At 38.7% G+C, this 20,298-nt stretch overlaps 2 protein-coding genes across 4 annotated transcripts in view; both read left to right on the top strand.

Moving 5' to 3' along the window:
* The first annotated feature begins 1,025 nt into the window (after positions 1 to 1,025).
* LOC110068097 (splicing factor 1-like) lies at positions 1,026 to 11,743 on the top strand. Its single transcript, XM_020775468.2, has 16 exons — positions 1,026 to 1,321; positions 2,660 to 2,782; positions 3,993 to 4,068; positions 4,158 to 4,310; positions 4,680 to 4,769; positions 5,060 to 5,090; positions 5,297 to 5,356; positions 5,465 to 5,563; positions 6,284 to 6,402; positions 6,865 to 6,993; positions 7,349 to 7,400; positions 8,072 to 8,236; positions 8,690 to 8,876; positions 8,966 to 9,103; positions 9,392 to 9,513; positions 9,866 to 11,743. Exons 1-16 carry the CDS (start codon positions 1,189 to 1,191, stop codon positions 9,941 to 9,943), a joined length of 1,755 nt encoding a protein of 584 aa, XP_020631127.1. The 5' UTR covers positions 1,026 to 1,188; the 3' UTR covers positions 9,944 to 11,743.
* A 3,245-nt stretch (positions 11,744 to 14,988) lies between these two features.
* LOC110068025 (uncharacterized) overlaps positions 14,989 to 20,298 on the top strand; it is a 28,236-nt gene continuing 22,926 nt past the window's right edge. The window contains exons 1-2 of one of the 3 annotated variants that reach the window (XM_089270506.1): positions 14,989 to 15,259; positions 20,004 to 20,099. In XM_089270506.1, the coding sequence (XP_089126632.1) occupies positions 15,245 to 15,259; positions 20,004 to 20,099 (111 nt within the window). In that variant the 5' untranslated portion in view covers positions 14,989 to 15,244. Of the gene's footprint in view, positions 15,260 to 16,047; positions 16,748 to 19,795; positions 19,891 to 20,003; positions 20,100 to 20,298 lie in introns of those variants that run through there. The other 2 variants (XM_089270504.1, XM_089270505.1) reach the window with 2 other exon arrangements.

Here is a 20,298-nt window from a genome sequence, read left to right as displayed (position 1 = left end):
TGATTTACCCGTTCTTGTGCTGCAGTTTACTTCTGTTTCTTAGACCTGGGACTGGTTTGACTTTTGATGTTTAAGACTTTTTTATCAGTCTTGTCCAACAAACTTTTTTACGTTTTATTAGTAAGATAGTAGACTCGACTACGGGCATTAAAGGTCTTGGACTATTCCGGGATGGAAAAATGTATTGTGATACCATTTTTGTATTATCAAGCCACAAGACAAGACAAACAAAACAAGAGATCTTCAGACTTTAACTTTCGTGGCTAAATTTCTTTTACGGTTAACATTTGTCACGGCTAAAGGTTAAAATGGTCCAATTTTTAGGCCCAAGGTCTTAAGTTTTGGGGATATTTTCTATCCCTGCCCTCTTATTAGGCTTGATATTTCCCGAACAGCAGCAGCTGGTATGTTTTACAGCAATCAAAATGCATTTTTAACTTTTTTAAACAATGAAAATTAAATTTTAACTTTTAAACTATGCTAATTAATTTCTAAGATTTCTGTTAACCGTAAAAGAAAACAAATTACCTAACTGTTAGCCGTAAAAAAGCCAAAATGTTAATCGTAAACCGTAAAAGCCACCTTGCCATTGATGCTCTCTTTAAAGACGACTGCGAAAGAGACTGAAAGATTGGGTGATCAGAAACCAAACAGGTTAGTGTTTGACGTGGAAAACCTGTAGGCTATTTTTTCCTCGCGCATAATTTTAGCTTTTTTCGCTTCTCTTCCGCAAAACATTTGGGTATCAAGAGGTAGAGGGGAGGGGGGTAGGAGCAGGGAAAACGGCGCGAGCGCCCTGGTAGGAGGGGGAACTCTGTGTCGCCTCTAAGAATTTCAGAATGTTCCCTGCCACTGTTTTATCGATACTACACACACGGAAATTGAAAGAAAATTGTCAAGGGAATCTTTTTTTGTCGCGATTTTTTTTCTGCACTTTCACTTCCAACCTTGGCAGCGTGAAATTTATTTCATTTCTTGGATATTTTCATGAACTTTACATGACGTGTTCATCAACTGCGCGTGTCCCTTGAGTACGTTAACCATGATGCTTTACAATTCTTAAGAATATCGTGGCTTTTGCGATATTTTTCGGCAAGAGCGAATGTTTGTTCGAATTTCTTGACATTTTTGGTCCCAGGCTTACTTCTGAATGTTTTAACTTTGTGGTGGATAATTTAGACAGTTGTTATGTCTTTAACTGGGGCTAATACGACTCCTCTTGGCCGTCTACACCCTATATTAGCCGCTAAACAACAGGGACCAGTGAGTCCAACTCCTGGATTCAAACGAGATGCCGGTCATTCAGACATCGATGTCGGAGGTAAGTGTGTACGATAAGACACTTCAAACTTACCCAAACAAGTCTTTTATGTGTGCTGGAGTTATAGTTTTGATTTGTGGAAAATCGGTCAGTGAAAAGTCGTGACTATTGTGTACTCGTGAAGTTTAATTACTATCGACCTGAGCTTCAATTGAAAGTCTAATCTTTTGCGGCTCTTGAGTGAGAAAGAAGTAGAAAGAAGAAGAAATACATTGTGGGAAAATGGTACAATGATATTCTTATTTCATCTTCTCTATCAATTCTTGACGTAAAAATTTTAATATACAGATGATAAAAATGGGGGAAATGGTGTATTGCACTCATATAGACGAAAATAGACTCTGATCGAGTTAATAAAACTTGAGGTCCAGGTCAAACATCGAACTTTACATGAGACGAACTAAATTGCAGTTTGAGTGGATGTCAGTTGAGTCAAATGTTGAACTTATGATGAATTAATTCACCTGGTTTAGTGCATCTCACATGAAGTTAGATGTTTGACCTGGGTCTAACTTAGCTTTCCAACTCATGGAGACGTCAAACTGCCTTTATAGATCCATTTAAACCACAGTGACCACAAAAGGGTTATGGTAGTAAATATCTAGTTCCTGTATGTTGTGAACTGCATCATGTCATTTTGGCATTCTTCAGTTCCATTATAACTATTCATTTGTCTAGCTAACAAGCAATGTAGTACAAACCTAATTAACGATTAGACTACAAGTCCAAGTTTTCTATGAGCGAGTAGTCAATGAGGAGAATCAGAATTGTAACAATGTTGAAGAGAACAAATACCATTGGTTAGAAATTTTGGTGAATAAAATGCAACTGTTGAGTTTATTCAACTGTATTTTTTAATGGAGGGTGGGTACCTGGGGTTTCCTCTATTGGCAACCAGCCCTTAGATTGACAATCCCATAGCTGGAACCATTCCTCGACCTGCCACGAGAGCCCCACGTAAAGGAACAGGCACCCGTCACACAAACATGTCAGTGAATTTAAGGGCAGGAAGAAAGCTGACCACCACCACAGCTCTCAAAGAACATACCACTCCAGGAAACCTCCAAACTGTCCCTAATGCCACAAAAACAAGAACTGCTGTACACGCACTGATTAACCAACTACTAACCATCAGTTTTCCTTCCTAGACCTTTCTTTTTGTTGTTAACCCTAACTCTCAAATATGGACTTAAATTGCTATATGTTGAGATGTTGAAAAAAACTCAAAGTTATATTTTTAGGCATTGTATTGATAACTACATGTGTATTTCTGATTTTCTTTAATTGTTTGTAACATCATTAGTCAGATACCATTTGGTTAAAATATGTTCCTTGAAGGTGGTGAAAGAAAAAAGAAAAGGAAGAGCAGGTGGGGTACAGAAGAAAAAAGAACGTTCATTCCTGGCATGCCTACAACCATGCCACCGAATCTCTCACCAGAACAACAGCAGGCTTACATAGGTAAGTGTGCGTCAAAACTCTCAAGATTCACTTTCTTAACCCAGTAACGCCTGTGCCGGCCATGATGAGCGTTGGCCTTTTCTTCCGCTTCTGACATCACCGCTTTTGACCAACTTTTGTAGTTACTTATACTGAAGTTCTGCAGGAGGAAACCATCTAATGTATCCAATGATAACCAGATCAGAGTGACTGGATCAATTGAGCATGAAATATGCACGAAAATGCTCAGAAATTTGAGAGAAAAACTTGCAGCAAAATTTCCCTCCACTACACTTGGCTACTCCATGACAAGAATTGCCCATCTCAATGATTCTTTCTCAGGAATTCTTTAACTGGAAGAAAGCCTAGTAGAAGATCAACCACTGCAGCAAAAAGATAACAAAAGGAGAAAAAGGAAAGTCAAAAGAAAAACCAAAAAGCTTAAAGGCGTAGATCACTTTCTCTCACAATTTTGATTTCTGCTTATGCCCAGGTAAAAACGTCATAAAATGCAATGCTAGTGGAAAGAAAGGCACGCTGTCATGTTGCAAATGCCTTTTTTAGTAGACTGGAACTATTTTGGCTCATATCCAGGCTGAAAATGCCCAAAAGGTGAAAAAGATACATTTTTGGCAATGAGCTCCAGATGTCAATGGGCTAAGGTTGTTAGAAGTATAAATCTTCTAGTGAAGATGGGACTTTTGTATGAGTGTCATTAAAGGCCAGCAAATTTATCAGCTGTGAGAACTATTTTGCCTGCCTGGTTTGATCATCAAGAGGAAAGATTTTGTTATAAAGAGGTTCACTGCTAAGACTTTTGCCCACCTGTGAAAACCAGTTGCCCTCCTGCTAAAGATGTTGATGAAACTGTGCTTTTAATGTGCTATCCTCTCAAGCAACTGTCATGAATTTCATTCTATCTATCTTGGTTTATTCTTTGAATTTTGTTTGTGGCCAAACCTGTGCAGTTTAAATGTGCATAGACCCGGTTGATTTTTCCTTCACTGCTTTGTATCTTTTCTTCAGAATGATGACACTTGCCTGAGAATGTAATTTGTAATATAACAGGCTATCAGTTCATATGGATTTAGAAGCTTTGTTTTATATCTTTAATCGTTTAATATTGCTTGGTGAAGATGGCAGCATAACAACTTTATCCTTTATTTAAGAAGCTCATATTAACCTTTCCGGTGGTCGATAATCTATCTTTGTCTTTCATCTACTTTGTCAGCCCAACTAAAGATTGAAGAAATTACCAGGATGCTACGAACAGGAGAGTTAGGGATACCAGATAACCCTGATGAGAGGTACATATCACATAAGAACCCTGCAATCTGGATTTTTTGCCTGTGGTTTGGTTTTGTAACATGCCAATCTTTTCTTTTCTGCAAATCAGATCTCCTTCGCCAGAACCAATTTACAATTCAGAGGGCAAAAGGTTGAACACACGTGAGTTCCGAGTCAGAAAGAAGCTGGAAGAGGAGAGACATGTGTTAATACAGGAAGCTCAGATATTAAATGAAGATTACAAACCTCCAGCAGACTACAAGTGAGTTATGGTTGCTGTTTACCAATTAATTTGAGTGGTCAATAATAAGTCACCCATCTAAGACAGACACTTTTTTAAGGTGGACAGTCATAGACCTCTTAATAAAACACTTTACTGAGACGGACACTGCTCTAAGATGAAGACCTTTCTCGAAGAAAAACTCTGCTTTAAGGCAGACAACTCCCTAATCAAAATGTGTCCAAGATGGACTCTTCTGCAAGACAGACACACTTCAAGCAAAGCAGTCACTCTTACTAAGGTTAACACGTCTTGGTGCATAAAAAGATTGCAAATTGTCTGGTGTATTAATAATGTTATCTTCCTAAATTTGAGTGTTAGCTTTAAAAAAAAACTTTTCTTCTTGTGCAGGCCACCAATCATCAAAATTCAGGATAAAGTTATGATTCCTCAAGACAATCACCCTGAAGTGAACTTCATTGGCTTACTCATTGGACCTCGGTAAGCCTGTGATATCTCTTTCCTCTTTCAAATGTTCAGCAATATGATTTGTGATACTTCTATTTAGATTTATTGAACACTTTCCTGCTTGTTGTATAGGTGTATAAATTTTCTGCTGTATATTGAGGACTTCAACTGAACCTGTGATGATTATGCCTCCTCAAAAATTGCTTTTATTACCACCTAGCTACATGTATACAGTGTTCCAGGTTTACATACAATAGTGTACCATCTGTATACCATCTGTTTACAGATGATTCATAATTTTATTTGTTTCTCTTATGTCGCAGGGGGAATACACTAAAGAAAATGGAAAAAGAGGTAAATATGTTACATGGTTATATCAGCTCATGGCTAAGCAGCATTTAAAGAAAAACATTTTCAATAGTCTGGATCAAATGGAGCATAAGAAGTTTAGATGTAATAATCTATAAACTTTTATTGTTAATGTTCTTTTTTCTATTTTTGTTATTTTTTTAAGAGATGCTCTATAAAATGTTTTTTTATTATTTTCTTTTTATTTTCAGAGTTGTGCTAAAATCATGATCAGAGGAAAGGGCTCCATAAAAGAAGGAAAGATTCACAATGTAAGGGTTTATATTTTGGTTCTGTCATTATTTATTATCCCAGTTTAAATCAGTTTAGAATTATCTAACTAGACACAGTTGTTACCTTTGATCATGTCTGTGTTATAGGGAAGAAAGGATGGACAGCCTAACCCTGGAGAGGATGAAGCATTGCATGCCTTGGTTACTGGTCCAACAGAACAGTCAGTGCAAAAAGCTGTAGCAATGGTGTGTGTTATTCTGTTTTACTTATTATCTTTATTATCTGTAAATACTGAAAAGCCCTAAGAGATGGACTGGTGTATCGTCATGCTGGTATATTTAACAATAATCCCATGAGCATGGTTTGGATATGAGAAGGTAGATAGCCAATGAGGCATGTAGCGCTGAGTTGGCTATAACCATCTCACATCCAACAAGCTTGAGTGAAATAATTGTTTTATTAAAAACGTCCCCAAAATATAGAAAACTAAAATTAAAGTAGGTATAAAATCTCCCTAAAAAATTATTCTTTTGCTTACTGTATTTGTGGAACATGGTATAATTAACAGTTATTCCACAAGCACGCGTTTGATATGAGATGGTACATTGCCAACAAGGCGTGTAGTGCCAAGTTGGTTATAATCATCTCACATCAAACAAGCGCAAGTTGAATAATGTTTTATTAAAACTGCCCCCAAATTGTAGCAAACTAGACTAAAATAAAATAAACGCCCCAAGAAATCACGCGTACGCTTGCCATATTTGTAGAGCATGGTATAATGGCTCATAACCCATCATGGCTAAGCCAATGAAAACTCTTGAATTGTGTTATCCAGTGATCCGGGTTTCAATAATGGCTCATAACCCATGATGGCTAAGTCATTAAAAACTCTTGAATTTCATTGGCCAGTGATCCAGTTTTAAATAATAATCATGGTTATCCATCTCTGTGTACTCTTTGGATAGATACGTGACATACTGCGGCAAGGTATAGAAGCCCCTGAAGGACAAAATGACTTGAAAAGGATGCAGCTTAGAGAATTAGCTGCTTTGAACGGAACTCTAAGAGATGATGAGATTTTGAGGTAACTTGATACCTCCTTGGAGCCTTAAACATTGTACCACTGTTAACCTGCACTGTACATCATTAGATTTAAAGTTAAAGTGCAATGGCTAAAAGTTTTATAATCTTGTGATGCATACATTGTACTGTTGTAAACAATGAATGTATTGCTGTAAGTAACAGTTTCAAACTGTGTTTTTTAATATCTGTTAATACACATGTGCATTTGAAATCCAATGGTTGTCCTCAAGGTTCGCTGTTTCTTATGATTGATAGTTTTGTTTTTGATTGTTCAATTATAGCTTAGTAATAATTGTTACACTTTCACTCATATATAAATAATCAAGAGTGTTCAAAACATACATGACTGTGCAAAGTGGGTCCCCGAATTGCTCTCACATTGTTGGCTGCCTACCACCATCAAGTTATTTGTTGTTTTATAGTACAAGTACTTCACTCCTCTGTCCTTGTTTATTTGTTGTAGATGCCGAAACTGTGGATCAGTGGAACATCGTCATTGGGAGTGTCCAGAACAGAAAAATGTGACAAATAATGTGTTGTGTACAAAGTGCGGAGCTGCAGGCCATTTAGCCACAGACTGCATCCAGACAGAGTAAGTCATCAAACTATCAAAAATAAACAGGCAACCCTTACAGGTTATCAAGCAAGAAATGGTTGAAATCGCAGCACAGAAACTCTGGGTGAGGTCAGGAAATTCAGCCAGCCACTTTTGACAGCAATCTTATCATATAACACGAATATCTTATTTAGCTATTTAACTTTGTTTTGTGGAAAGTAATGATGTAATGTTAAAGAACAGCAACATGTCATCAATTCTAATTTTTCCATGTAAGTCAATTTTAAGGACAAATTGCATCCAAGAACAGACTTAAAATGCACAGTATATAATAATATGGTAAACACTGAACCAAAACCTTGTATAAATAGCTTTCAATGTCTGTTTTCAGTTTACCGCCAATCCCCATTGTCCAGGTTGACAAAGCAAAAATGGATAGTGAGGTAAGGCTGATTAAATGACTCTGTTTTATGTTGAAACTTTGCTGTGTAACTCACATGTTGAAAGTGTCATTGTTTTGAGTATGAGGGCGGCTTGTTTGCATTGACTCTAAGTCTTAGTTTTATGACTAATGACATAAGATTTACTAGTTAAAATTCAACCTTGTTCATGTGTCTTTTAATTATACTGGTCAAGTGATACTGATTTTACATTTTTTGGACCTATGTCAACAGAAATTGAGCTCCAGCTGAACTGACAATGAAGAAAATTTTCACTTGCAGTCAAAACTTTTAGAAATGTCAGTGGCTAGCACAGGCCAGATGTTTCTCTCTAGGAAAACCAATGTCCTTTTCCTTTTCTCAGGGAAGAAAGTTTGACCAGTGCTGGATGCCTACAGTTGTTATGGGCCGTGGCTGGGAATGTCGCTGCCAGTTCAGCTTAGGATTCACCTTTGTTTAACAGCAAAAACAGTATCACATGATTAGTACTTTTTAAACTATGGAATAAAACCAATAGTATGTGGAGTGGGCTGAATTGTAACCCTTGAAAATAGACATTTTTTTTCCCTTGGAAATAGACATTAGTATTGTCATGATAATGTGTATTTCCTTGGAAATAGACATTATTATGACAATAATAATGGAACTGACTTCTGTGTTTGTTCTGTTTTCAGTACATGTCCCTTATGGCAGAACTAGGAGAGGGTCCTGTGCCTGAACCACCAGTGCCAGCAAGACTCCCTCCACCACCAGTGGAACAAAATCGGCCAGTAATAACAGAACGAGAACGACCTCCACCACGGCATAGCACTGCTCCCCTTCCACCCCCACCTATGCAGGTTTGTCATCATACGTAGCACCCAAAAATAACAAGAACATTTTCATGGCAAAACTGAGTCACTTTTTCTCAGACAACTCACAAGTTCTTGTCAAGCTTCTCTCCCTCCAATGTAAAGTGTGTTGTGTAGTTTACACCAGTCCAATGTCAGAATCATAGCTTTTTTCAGAGCTTGCCCTGTAGGAGAAATGGTTGTTGGATAACAAGCTCTTTCAGTACAAATTTTCCCACTATGTCCATTATTCAAAAAGCCATTGATTTTCACTGCCGAATGTCAAAGTTGGTTGGTCTCAAAGTTAACCATCTTTGTGCTGTAATCATGCCTTTTCCATTTCTGTTAATCGTCAAGTGGTGGTGTGTAGTATCATTTCTTGTGTGTGTGAAAAGTAGGTCATGACTTTTAAAAGCTGCTGGGAATCTATTCTAAGCAAAGTCTTTTATGTTCTTGTTTCAGAATACCAATCACGATAGGCCATCATCATCTGGTCCTCCACCTTGGGCTGCCCCACCTGGTCCGAAGCCGCTAATGAGCACACCAGTGCCCATGCCTGGGGGAGGACCTCCCCCTCCCCCTAACAGCTCCTCGGCACCACCATGGGCAAAACCTGGCCTGCTACCTCCTCCAGGGGGCCCACTGTTAGGTAAGGCCTTGGCTTGATTTGTATTGTTCTGTTATTTTCATTATTAAGAGTGGTATTGATGGCTGAATTTCCGTAATATTTTCTCACAGGTCCTCCTCACCCTGGTGGCCCACCACCCCCTCCCCCTCCAGGGGGGCCTGGATCATATCCTCCTCAGGGCCCTGGAGGACATGGACCACCACCCCCACCCCCACCATCATCTGGTGCTCCACCACCTCCATGGCAAAGTAAGTACAGACAATTTCTTTTTTAGAATAATCTGGAGAAAACATTGAAAATAATGGTATAGATAAAGTGTGGAATTTCAAATGTTGTGAAAAGTCTGGAAAAAAAAAAGAAAAAAGGAAAAGTATGGAATAAGTCTTAAATTTTATATGCAAAGTATACTAGAGAGTCATTTTACCCCTACAGCATACAGCATGCAGCACAAATCGCAATTTAGTCTTACTGCAGAAAGTTTTTTAATGGAGTAGCCTTTCTGAATTAACTTGACATATCTGCATTTTTTCTTGTAGATGCTGGTCCAGTTCCACCCCCACCATGGCAGAGTCAGGGGCCTGGATTTGCTCCACCCCCACCCCCAGGGTTTCCTCCATTTCATGGCCCACCTTTGCCGCCACCTTCAGATAGTCATTGGGTAAGTTAGGATCCTTGTCACAAGCAGTAGGAATCTCTGCATGAAATAAAGCTTTTTTAGGACCTACATGTGAGTACAGTCAAACCTGTATTAGGCAGACACCCTTGGGACCTTTTCTATTGTCTGCTTAATACAGGGTATCGGCTGAGAACAGGTTCCCTCAGACTTTGTCTTAGAAGGATCGTATTAATATTCCTCAGTGTTATTTGACCTTGCAAGCCTGAAATACCCTTCTCGTGAACAGTAGATAACTCTGAAGTTTCAGTCCATTTGTGTCCTCTGGTGTAAATCACTATTTTACATTTTAGTCCAGGCAGCAACACTAATGTATTGATGTTATCATGCATTTCAGGCTCCACCACCCCTGATGGGTGCACCGCCTCCACCACCACCTCCTCCGCCGCCTGGACCACCACCCCCGTCATCCTGAGTAAAAGACAGAAAAAAATGCAATCTTCAACAAACAACTTCACAGAAACCCGTGATTAATGGTCTTGATGCATAATCTTGAGGCTTTGTTATCTTTAATGATCAGTTTAAAAGCTCATTTTGTTCTTGATTCCAGTGTGGTAGTCATAGCAGCATTCCTTATTCTGACAGCTTTCATGAGTGATTTGATCTCTTGTGCTGTCCCTAGGGGAATGACGTCAGGAAATATCAGTTTTATGTTAAAGCTGTAAAGTACGTGAGGTAGCTAACTACCTTTAAAAATGTTCCCTCTCCTGTTTTCTTTTAAACTGGCTTTGTCAGCTTGGAATGGTTCCAAAGACAGTTGAATTTAATAGCAAGTTGAGCTGTAAATTCATTAAGTTCTTTGTGTCTGGCTTTAACAAATGCTGCATTTTAGAAAAGACATGTTAATCACCAGTTGATGTTTATGTGTAGTCGGGTGAGATTACAGATAGTAGAAGCTTCAAACCCAAGGCATTGTGACGTAAACTCTGTATTTGTCTTATGTGTGCTATAAGTGCTCTATCAAATGACATTTTAACATTTGCACTCTGGTTAAATTCTGTTAGAAACGTACTTAGCTTTTCAGTTGGTACTTACAGCCTTCTCTGGTCGTGGCTTTCTCCTGTCCATGGCTTCATTGATAAGGTCATGTTAGTACCAGTTGCAAAGATCATCTTGGGTAATCTTTGTTTACATCATTGCTTACAGTTGTGTAATTAGCAAAATCACAATAATATATAAACCTGTCAACTGGAGAAAGGAAAAGGACAAAATACTGCATTAAACAATAACATTTTTTAACAAATAAAGGAACTTAAGCCATTCATGATACTGTCTTGAAACATGAGGGAGGGGAGTTAGAGTAGGTTAGAGTTTATGATCATCAGCAAGTGCTTTCTACATTTCTCAAGTTTTCATGAATTCCTGAAGTGTTTCATGGTGGGTTACTACAATATATGTTGTAGGCTTCTTTGTGTGCTTTATGATACCATTATAGATTTCACCCAGGCAAAAACAATAAAGCACACCTTTCAATGTTTTATACTATGATGAAACATAGCCTTTTAGGCAATCAGTCGAGCTGTGCAGAATCCAGACAGCATTACAACTACAACTATTTGTGTTCCTGTAAGCCTGGTGTGGCAGCCTTCACCAACCCTCACCACAAAACTTCACAAGGGTCCATCACTTAAGCATGTAAAAAAGGCTATATCATTCATCTCATTTTTCCGATGTTCGCCATGTGTTTCACATTTTTACGTTTGCAAAGCAAAGCTGAATTTCTGCGAAGAAATAATGTAAACAAAACTTGTCACATTCCATGTTGTTAATAAAAATGCGCAGTATTTATCAATAAAATAAATGGTTTACATTAAAAGACATTCTTAACTTGCTTGGGCAAACACTTTTTAACCGTTTAATTCCCAAGTGATCAACTGCTTGTTTCTCCTGACAATGTCACGACATAGTGAAGCAGACAGATGAATAGCTTCCTGTGCAGACATTCTTTGGGTTCGTCACGCAATCTTCCTAGGAAGATTGCGGGACAAGCCCAAAGAATGTCTGCCTAGGAGGCAGACATGAGGAGAACAAAGAAAATCATTAGCTGTCAGATATCTTGATTTCGCACTGCATTCTCATGACTAGCATTAGAAGTATTGTATGGCAATCAGTAGAGAGAAATGATATTTTGATAAAAGACATGTAACTTAGCTTAAATGTATCTTGATCTCGTGATTGTTGTAACTTCTAAATATAACTGGTGATCTTTTTTGAAGTTTTTGTTGTTGATTTCTAAATGGGCGGTAGCTTGATACTTTCATGCGGTGCATATTGTAGTATTTAGAATTAAGCAGCTTGTAACGTCTTTCCAAGCGATCAGTATCTTCTAAAAAGCAGACTTCCTGAAAAGAGACCATAACTGAGAGCCTGAACAAACTTGGTTTTAACTGGAAAAAGCAGCACTCTCTTTTAGCCTGCGTGACAGGCTTACGACGGGTGAACGCAAGGAGGTGTACTCCCAGAAATATTGGGTGGGAGTGTGTGGCCCGCTTCCCAAAAACCCTTACCCTATTTATGAGCAAAATCCGCGATTTTCCCCACCCTATTTATGATCCAACCAATAAATTGATAACCTATTCAAGACTTGGCGCTTAAATCAATACCCTGTTTCAGACCTGCCTTTAACATCATCCCCCCCCCCCCCCCTCCCCCATGGCCGACCCTGAATCACAGATCAAGGATTCCGGTACGGAACAAGGCTCCTATAGCTTTCGCATGTCTACACATGCTGTCAGCCACCCAAAAATTTGCTTCACCCTTCAAGTGAAAAAAAAAATTCTCTTGCTTACCTAAAACAACCTCGATTGCTTTGAAAAAGAAACACTGGCATGATGAGACAAGCCACTCTTGCTTAATTTATTGCTGAATTTCATTCCGTAAAGGAACCTGTAAATGTTAAAATTTGCCTTCCTTTGCAACTGAATCCCGCAAATGAATATTTTGACAATTCAATCTGACTTCAATGCATATGCCCGTCGGAAAGAATAATCGATATGGAGGGGCAGAGAGATAATACAAAAAATCAACATGACACACAGCAGACTAAATTCTAAAGCTATCTTATTAAGCAATAGAGCACTTTTTCCATGGTTCAATAACCTCATCCAAGCACGACGGGGTGTTCGGAAAATTCGAGACAGTTATGCAAACCCGAGACGTAGTTGCTGCTTCACGCGCGTGGAGCCCGCGCTCCTCTCCCGAACTCACGTTCTTCTCAAAGAGGAACGCGGACCGGACTCGTGAGTACAACGGAAGTCGAGTGTACTTTATTTTATGAGCAGGTGAAAACTGCCTGTTGAGATAGCTTGTGGAAATTAACTGAATTCTACCTTTTCATACTGAAACCATTCCCGATTATTTCTCAGTTAGTTCATAATGTGATATTATCATCACGAAACCCTTCTTGCGAATTGGATCGGCTTGAGACCCAGAGGGCGTTAGGGCGTTGTCTAAACCAAGTGTCCTGTGGGAGGAGAGGGGGGGGGGGGGGGGGGAAGAGAATTACATTAGTCATTTTTTGTGTGTGTGTGTGCATTTTTCTCGTGTTTTTCGTTTTCCTAATTAGTCTCATTAGGTCATCAGTATTTATCAGTGTATCCTCATTTCTATCGATATTGCGTGTGTTGTGTGACTTTGTGTAAAAAATCAGGAGCCAACATCGCTTATTATATAGCTCCACATGGAGATAGTGATTAATAAAACTTCGTACTCATTATGTTGTGGGCGTTGAATGCATGAGCCCGGTCAAAGTCTGAGTCTAAGTCATCTTGCACCCAGTAATTAGTTTAAGGCCGTGTTCACACTTGGTGCCCAAGCACTGTTGCCCCGGCCGGTTACCGGCCGGGCACCGACAGCTGGGCGCCGGCACAATATAGTGTTATGTTCAGATACTGGGTACTCAAAGTACCCATGTCAATTACATTAAAGCCTGAGTACAAGGTCGAGACCTTATGCCCGGGAACGGGCAGTGCGCCTGAATTTTGGTGTGAAAAAAGCTCGCGCGCGGGGGGAGGTGTTGCTCCCTTATATGGACTATATAGGTATGTGCGGCCGCAGAGGGTAGGATTTTCCGAGCCGTTTCGGTCATAAATAGGGCATCGATTTTGGTCATTTTGGTCATAAATTGCACTCTAGTCTTGAACTCGGTATGTCTTTTTTGCAGAAACTACTTTTAATTTCAAGTCATAAATAGGCGTAGGGAAAAATCGAAGATTTTGGTCATAATTAGGGTAAGGGTATGGGGAAGCGGGCCGCACACCCTCACCCAATTTTTCTGGGAGCAGCCCCCGGGGAAAAAAGGTGTGTTCACATTAGTGTCCAGCAAGAATCATAATCGGGCACCGTCGGTGCTCGGCCACTAAGAGTGAACATAGCCTAAGATGGATTTACGGCGCTTTTCCAACGCCATTTCAGGTGATGTAACCTGCTAGCTGTCTTTCATGGTCTTAGGCTGCAAATCTAATTATTACCTGGCAAGGTGAATTTTTGTGAGTTAACAGGTTAGATCATGAAGAAAGTCACAAAAAGAGTGCAGCGTATTCAGGTGCATTAAACGTCTGTTAATGGCAGCAAATTCTGATTGTCGTCATATGCGTGCTGTTTTCGAATTCGCTTTCATTTGTTTATTCTAGAATTTTCTTCATCGTCAGAAAATTAAAATTTATTATGGCTATCAACATAATGTTGTCCTCACAGCGGCTTTGTTCGCCATGTTTAGGTCAGTTAGCAACAAGAACGCGGACCCGGGCCAATATTGAAAGTCGCCATTCATAAATTAACTCACGGTTGTTTCAGCGCAAAGCTGATTGGCTAGCACTCTGGACATTTGGTCGGAGGTTTAGCCAGCCGGCCCCTGGGGGAAGAGATGCGATAAGAACAATTAATGTTTGTGAAATAGTCTTTTGTTATTTTAATTTTTTTTTTTTTAGAAGATCTTCCCTTGAAATTTGAATATAATCAGTTAATGATTTCTAGCAAGTTCCTTTGTGATGTTTAACCTCTCGACGGAAAAGAAAGCTAATTTGATGAGTGCTAAACATTGCAATAACAGATAACATTCCGTTTTATCAGTGCTATATCTCATTCTTCGGGATAACGGGGGGTTATCAACTTGCAATAAACTTGAATAATCAACATATTCTTTCTTGTTTTAAATTCTTGTCTTCTACGTTTGGAAAATATGAACCTTAATATCTGCGCATTTATTTTTAATTAATGTTTCCTGTTTGAACAAATGATTCATCAGCTGGCGCGTTCGCTCACAAATAAATTGACAGCAATGAAAAGTAACTTTTCATTTGTTTTTGCTGTGTTCTATTACCGCGAGTATTGCCACGTCAATTGGCACTTGGAATAAAGCGCCTGAACTTTATCATGAAACAATATTTGCGATAAATGATTAATGCGTTGAAAGAATTGCATTCGATTAGACAGCCATGTACCCGTGTATCGCCCAACCCTGAGTGTTCTGTTGCAGCCTAACGCGGGCATATTCTATTTCACAACTGCACGCGGTGAATGATTTCGACATTAATTTATTCTTTCCAGTAGTCTTTCCTGCTACAGACGGAGCTGTGTTTCTTTAAGGACATGTTGTCGCTGTAGACTTCGCTGCTAATGGCTGGCATGCTTTGTACGGCAAGTGGCGTGTTTATCTTGTGTGAATGTTAGTGATGCGAAGAATTCCACGAAGCTTGTTGTTTTGCTTACAGTCGGCATGAAGGATATTGTGGTGAGTGAATTCTTTTGTAAAACCCAGCATATTATTATTATCCTACTTTATTTGCTCAAAAAAACTGAGAAAAACAGGATAGTTTTAAAAGGCCATAAGCCTCTGAAGCCCTAAACGAACTTAACATGAAACTGTAAGGACGGGTAAAGACCTCCAATTAACACCACCGTCTCTAAGTCATGCTAATAAGTCAAGCAGTCTGAAATCGAGAAGTTGTTCTCTATAAAATGCGCTTTCGTTGTTTCCATTTTAATAACTTCTACCGTGTTGATAAAATATGAATTACGCATACAAGATGAAAAATTTATTTATGTCTACACTCAACATTTAGGACTTAAACGTAAACGGTATTTGCATACGGTAACTGAAATGTGCAAGACACTCGAAAGCATGTTTACAAGACTTTTGTCGATATTTTAAGCCTGCCCATTGTTTTTCTCGTTCTGAAAGGCATGATTTTATATTTGTCTTGGATTGAAATGCAGTGATCGAATTTTGCTTTTCTAGCGCAGTTTGCAATAGGATATGAATTTTGTCAGAATCTCACCGAGCAGACACCCCAGCCTGCCCTCGCGTATCCCGAATAATCATTTATTTGTTTAGCTTGTTATTTTGACACTGGCCGAAGGAAATTGTTCTTCAAAACAAAAAGATCAACTTTGAAAAAGGAGATAGAAAATCCTTTGTTTTGGTCTGTAATGTACCTCTGGCAGAAGGTCATGGTATATATGATCCCTCTAGAGATTAACCACACGTGGGGGGATAGCTTCTCCTCCCCCCCCCCCCCCGACCACCAGCCCCATCCCATGAGTGAGCGGTCTCGAAGCTGCTTCATTTGCTTGCATTTGCCACTGGCATTTTACCCTAAAGGGTAATTTTAATGTAATGCTTTGCTAAGGTTACAGCTCAAATTTCTTCTAAGCTTCCGTTGTTATTAGTCTTCAGTCGGACATATGGTTTGTTTACATTTTATCCGTCTGTAACCAATCCATGAGTACTGTTACGCTCCGGTTGATCCGAATGAAAATAGTACTGTAATCGCCTAACAAAGGTTGTCTGTGTGCATAGGTTCACGGATGCTGTCTTCTCTTCCATGCTTATTGGAGTTCCAACAGATTTCACGAAATTTTTACTTTACGAAATGTCTTATACTGCTTTGAAATCGCCGTATTATGTCGCACGCGTGTGAACTCGTAAACAGGAAAGCACGTGGCGTTTGTGCCACGAGTCACGCGTTAGCCGCGCGCGTTTGCGCACAAAATTGGAGCATGCGTTCTTGTGTCCATCCAGCGAGGCGTTGTGTCGCTGTATTCAAGCTTGTCCTTGCTCGTGATCCAAGCAAAAGTTCTATTTCAAGGCGTTTTCGCCTTTACGTAGCTACAAAAATCTGTAGCACTGCACTTGGTCTGGGGCTGATTTGCCATTCGGAACTGAGGGTCATTTTCTAAAATGAACGGCAAAGATAAAACAGGAGCAACTTTGAATCAGGTAAGACGAAGTAGGCTTATGGCGCGCTTTTACTCCTTTGATCAGTAAGGTCTTAACCTTGGCCTGGTTTTCCGTCCGTCCTCGTCTGCCATATTTTTTCGATGGACATTTTAATGTGTCTAGTCGATTTACTCTCGAAGTCAGCAAAATCATCTTTGTTGTTTCTATAAACTGTAGTCTTGGCTGGAATTCTGTTTTGTTGTTTCTTTCAGAAAATCATGTCACGCACAACTCTCGGTGAATAGCGTCGTTTTACTCGAGCCGTTTTCCCTTGTTACATGCGTGTGTTATGCGTCAAGCGCCATCAAAACGATTTACTTCACCTCGGCAAATTCACAAAATGCAAAAAATATATCCCTCCTCGTTTGTTGTCTGAAACGGACCACGGTTTCCTGTGTTGGTTTATGAAATTCACGCGTATTCAAGTTTGGTCGTAGTTTCTGGAGTTTTCCATTGCACGTTCTAAAGCGCATTGATTTCGGTTTAAGGGTGTTCCACTTCTCCAGTTCGCATGAAATAATTATATTTGGAAGTCACAATCGTTGAATAGGCTTATGTGGTTTAAATTCTTTATTTTGCATTCAATAATTTAGTCGGCTATTTACATGCATGTATATGATTTATGGAGGGCTGATGGATGTAGCAATCTGATTGTCACAAAGCTCGTCGTTTCGGCGATGCAGATTTGTTCATGGGTTGACAGAACACGGATGCTGTTACAGCGGATCTCTTGTCAACGTTATGTTTCCCAAATTGCTTCATTACAACTTAAATTTTGTCACTCTAAGCTTCACGCTGTGTTTGGGTTTTCAAAATGCGCATATAATTATTATTCCAAAAAAAAAAAATCTTCCCGGTCTAATCCAAAAGTGGGGGCGTGTGTTAATAGGTGTGAAGTCACCACACCTTCTATAGTGTAAACTTAAATTTTATTTGAATTACATACCATGCTTTTCCCAAAGAAAAACAGTACCCGCTGAATTTTATGAATTCTGTGTCCAATACGTTCGTTTGAATTGGCTTACTTGAATTCACAAGGGCCATGCCACGTTTATCACGGATAAGATCTCTTAATCGATGGTAATGACTTGGCGTGGGCTATTTTGTTAAACTTCAATTTAAAACCTTGGAAAAGAACTCAGATATTCGATTAGAATTGCCCGACAGCATGTGCTTTTACTTCCTAGAGGGTTAACAGGCTATTGTTTAAATCAGAGTTGTTGATGAGTTTCGACCGCTTAATCGAGATTATGGTTTTGTTTTAATACGCTTCGCTACTCATTCTCGTAAACTCATATTGATGAGTAATGGAGCCACCTACCTTGAATTCCAAAATCACACTCGAGCCTTTAATTTAACGTTGAAAAAGTTCCATCTACGAGCCATCTACGTTACGCCCGTGAAATCGATACAAACAGACGTTCGAACGATTTTTTTGTCACGCAAATTTGGGTTTGTTTTTCTTTAGAATAGTTTCCTCGCTAGCTTATCTACAATCTTGTTTACTTTCTTCTACAGTTGACTGTTTTCTATAATTTTGAAGTAATTTTCGTGCTGCATTTGTGAAATTTGGATTTCTTATTTCTATTTTGTTTGCTATTTCGGCTTAAATGTAACTTCAAGTATTATCTCGAAAGAACTTGGTACTGTTCTCAGCTTTTGTAACTAACAGTTGAATCCTTCATGTAGTGTTCAAGATGTTTACTTTTCTGACGACCAAATTATTATTCATAATTATGGAAACATTTCATGCAAATAAGAACTACAGTAGTAGTAGTTTGGTAATTCTTGTTGATAATGCCTAGACCCCTCAGGTTTTCTTTTTCACAATAAAGTTATGTACAGTAGCTAATTAGTTGTAAGAGGACTATTTTTTCATCATGGCAGAGACAGATGTTCTGGTTGAAGCCAACTAAATGGCATTTAAGAAGGCTTCTTGATGTTTGCTTTTGAATGGGAGAGAAATTTATTATCCTCAGGCAAGAATAATTGAAACTGCTCAGTATGTTTGTTTACATTGAATCAATCAGAAGGAAGTTATATTATATAAATAATATGCATTCCTGTTGATTTTAGTCATTTCAACCTCAGCAAGTGTTTTATTACAAGGGATTGCACTTTTTTAGTTGTGATTTGTAGAAGGGTGATGTTGTGTTAAATACATTTACATTTTCGATGGTTATTTGCTAGTGCTATGATAATTATTTTGATTACCTTTGTCTCCTTTACTTCATATTTCTAACATACCATGTAAATTTTACTTTATAGCACTATATATTTAATATGTTAATAATAATTATCAGTGGGATGCCTTAACCTTTTTTCTGCAGCCATGGTACATAAACTGTACTATTAGCAAGACAGCATCCTGATGTCATATCACTTTTATATTCCACCAATGAGTTAGCATTCAACACATAAATTGTACCGGTGTACTTATGCATTGCGTTCTTTGATTATAATTGCTGTTGAATTACCTAATTCTAATCAATGGTTTCGTAGGTGGAATAGAAAAATGCATGTTTGGACAATATGGATAAATATTATGGAAAGCCATAAAGGTTGCTAAAGGAAAATGCATTCTTGAAATCTCATTCAGTGTATATGTCTTGCACTTAAATTGCTAGCTGTTAACTTATTTTGCTTGGATCAGAATATAGTGATAACAATAAAATTATTGAGGGTGACTGATATTATAAGTTAAAGAAGTAAGGCACTGGCGGCATCACAAATAAGTGTTTGCATTATGAAACTTATTTGGAATTGAAGTGCTCTTTATTTTGTTAATGAAATCTGCAATTTCTTAGAGTACGTAGACTTGTGAAATGAACGAATTTGGCCAGTACCTTAGTATAAAGCCATACCTTGCAACTCTCGTAGATTACTGTACTGTATCTAGGAGTCTCCCTGGATACCGACTTTACCTTCCGGCCTCTCCGACAGGTTACCAAGTCTTCTGAATAAGAAGTAAAAAACTTAAATATACTGTTTAGTTTCACACCTATCCTATTTTGGGCAATTTGAAGATTGGAGTGGATAAGAAGACAAGGAGGAATTTTGGACATTTAGTGCAATTTTTGGTCAAATCAGTGTAGCTTTCTCATTCTGCTTGGCATATGGCCACTTTTGTAGCTCAACAGGAGGTATCTTCTTGCAAAATATTAGCAATCTTGTTGATTAAGGCTGGCTTCTCTGTAAAGTATATATTGCTTGCTGTAGCCATTTTTGTAACAGTTGTTTTGCCCTTTGTCACCAGGTTGATGTTGCATTTTTGAGAGCAGCAAGAGCTGGGAATCTTGAAAAGGTTAAATCTTTTCTAACCGAGGAAGGAGACATTCACACATGCAATGCCGTAAGTGATAACATTTTGTTTACTTCACAGATGGTATCAAAGCTATAAAATGTCAAACAGAAAGAGGACATTTACAGTCTGCTCATCATACCATTGCTGCTACAAAATTCTTTGTTAAATTTTGATAGTATTTTTGCCAACTTTTTGATGGCTTTTTGTTTTTGAACTGGCTAGTCAAAGTAAAACTGAAAGAGGATGA

This window comes from Orbicella faveolata, unplaced genomic scaffold, assembly GCF_042242905.1.
Source record: "Orbicella faveolata isolate gen_17 unplaced genomic scaffold, um_ofav_v1 contig_34, whole genome shotgun sequence".
Classification (NCBI taxonomy): domain Eukaryota; kingdom Metazoa; phylum Cnidaria; class Anthozoa; order Scleractinia; family Merulinidae; genus Orbicella; species Orbicella faveolata.
The sequence above is the reverse complement of the archived record's forward strand: the minus strand, read 5'-3'. Positions and strand labels throughout refer to the sequence as shown.

Coding starts and splice junctions, on each gene's coding strand:
- LOC110068097 (XM_020775468.2), top strand. CDS start 1,189: ATGTCTTTAACTGGGGCTAATACGACTCCTCTTGGCCGTCTACACCCT. Junction 1,322..2,659: donor TTCAGACATCGATGTCGGAG/GTAAGTGTGTAC, acceptor TGTTCCTTGAAG/GTGGTGAAAGAAAAAAGAAA. Junction 8,237..8,689: donor TTCCACCCCCACCTATGCAG/GTTTGTCATCAT, acceptor TTCTTGTTTCAG/AATACCAATCACGATAGGCC.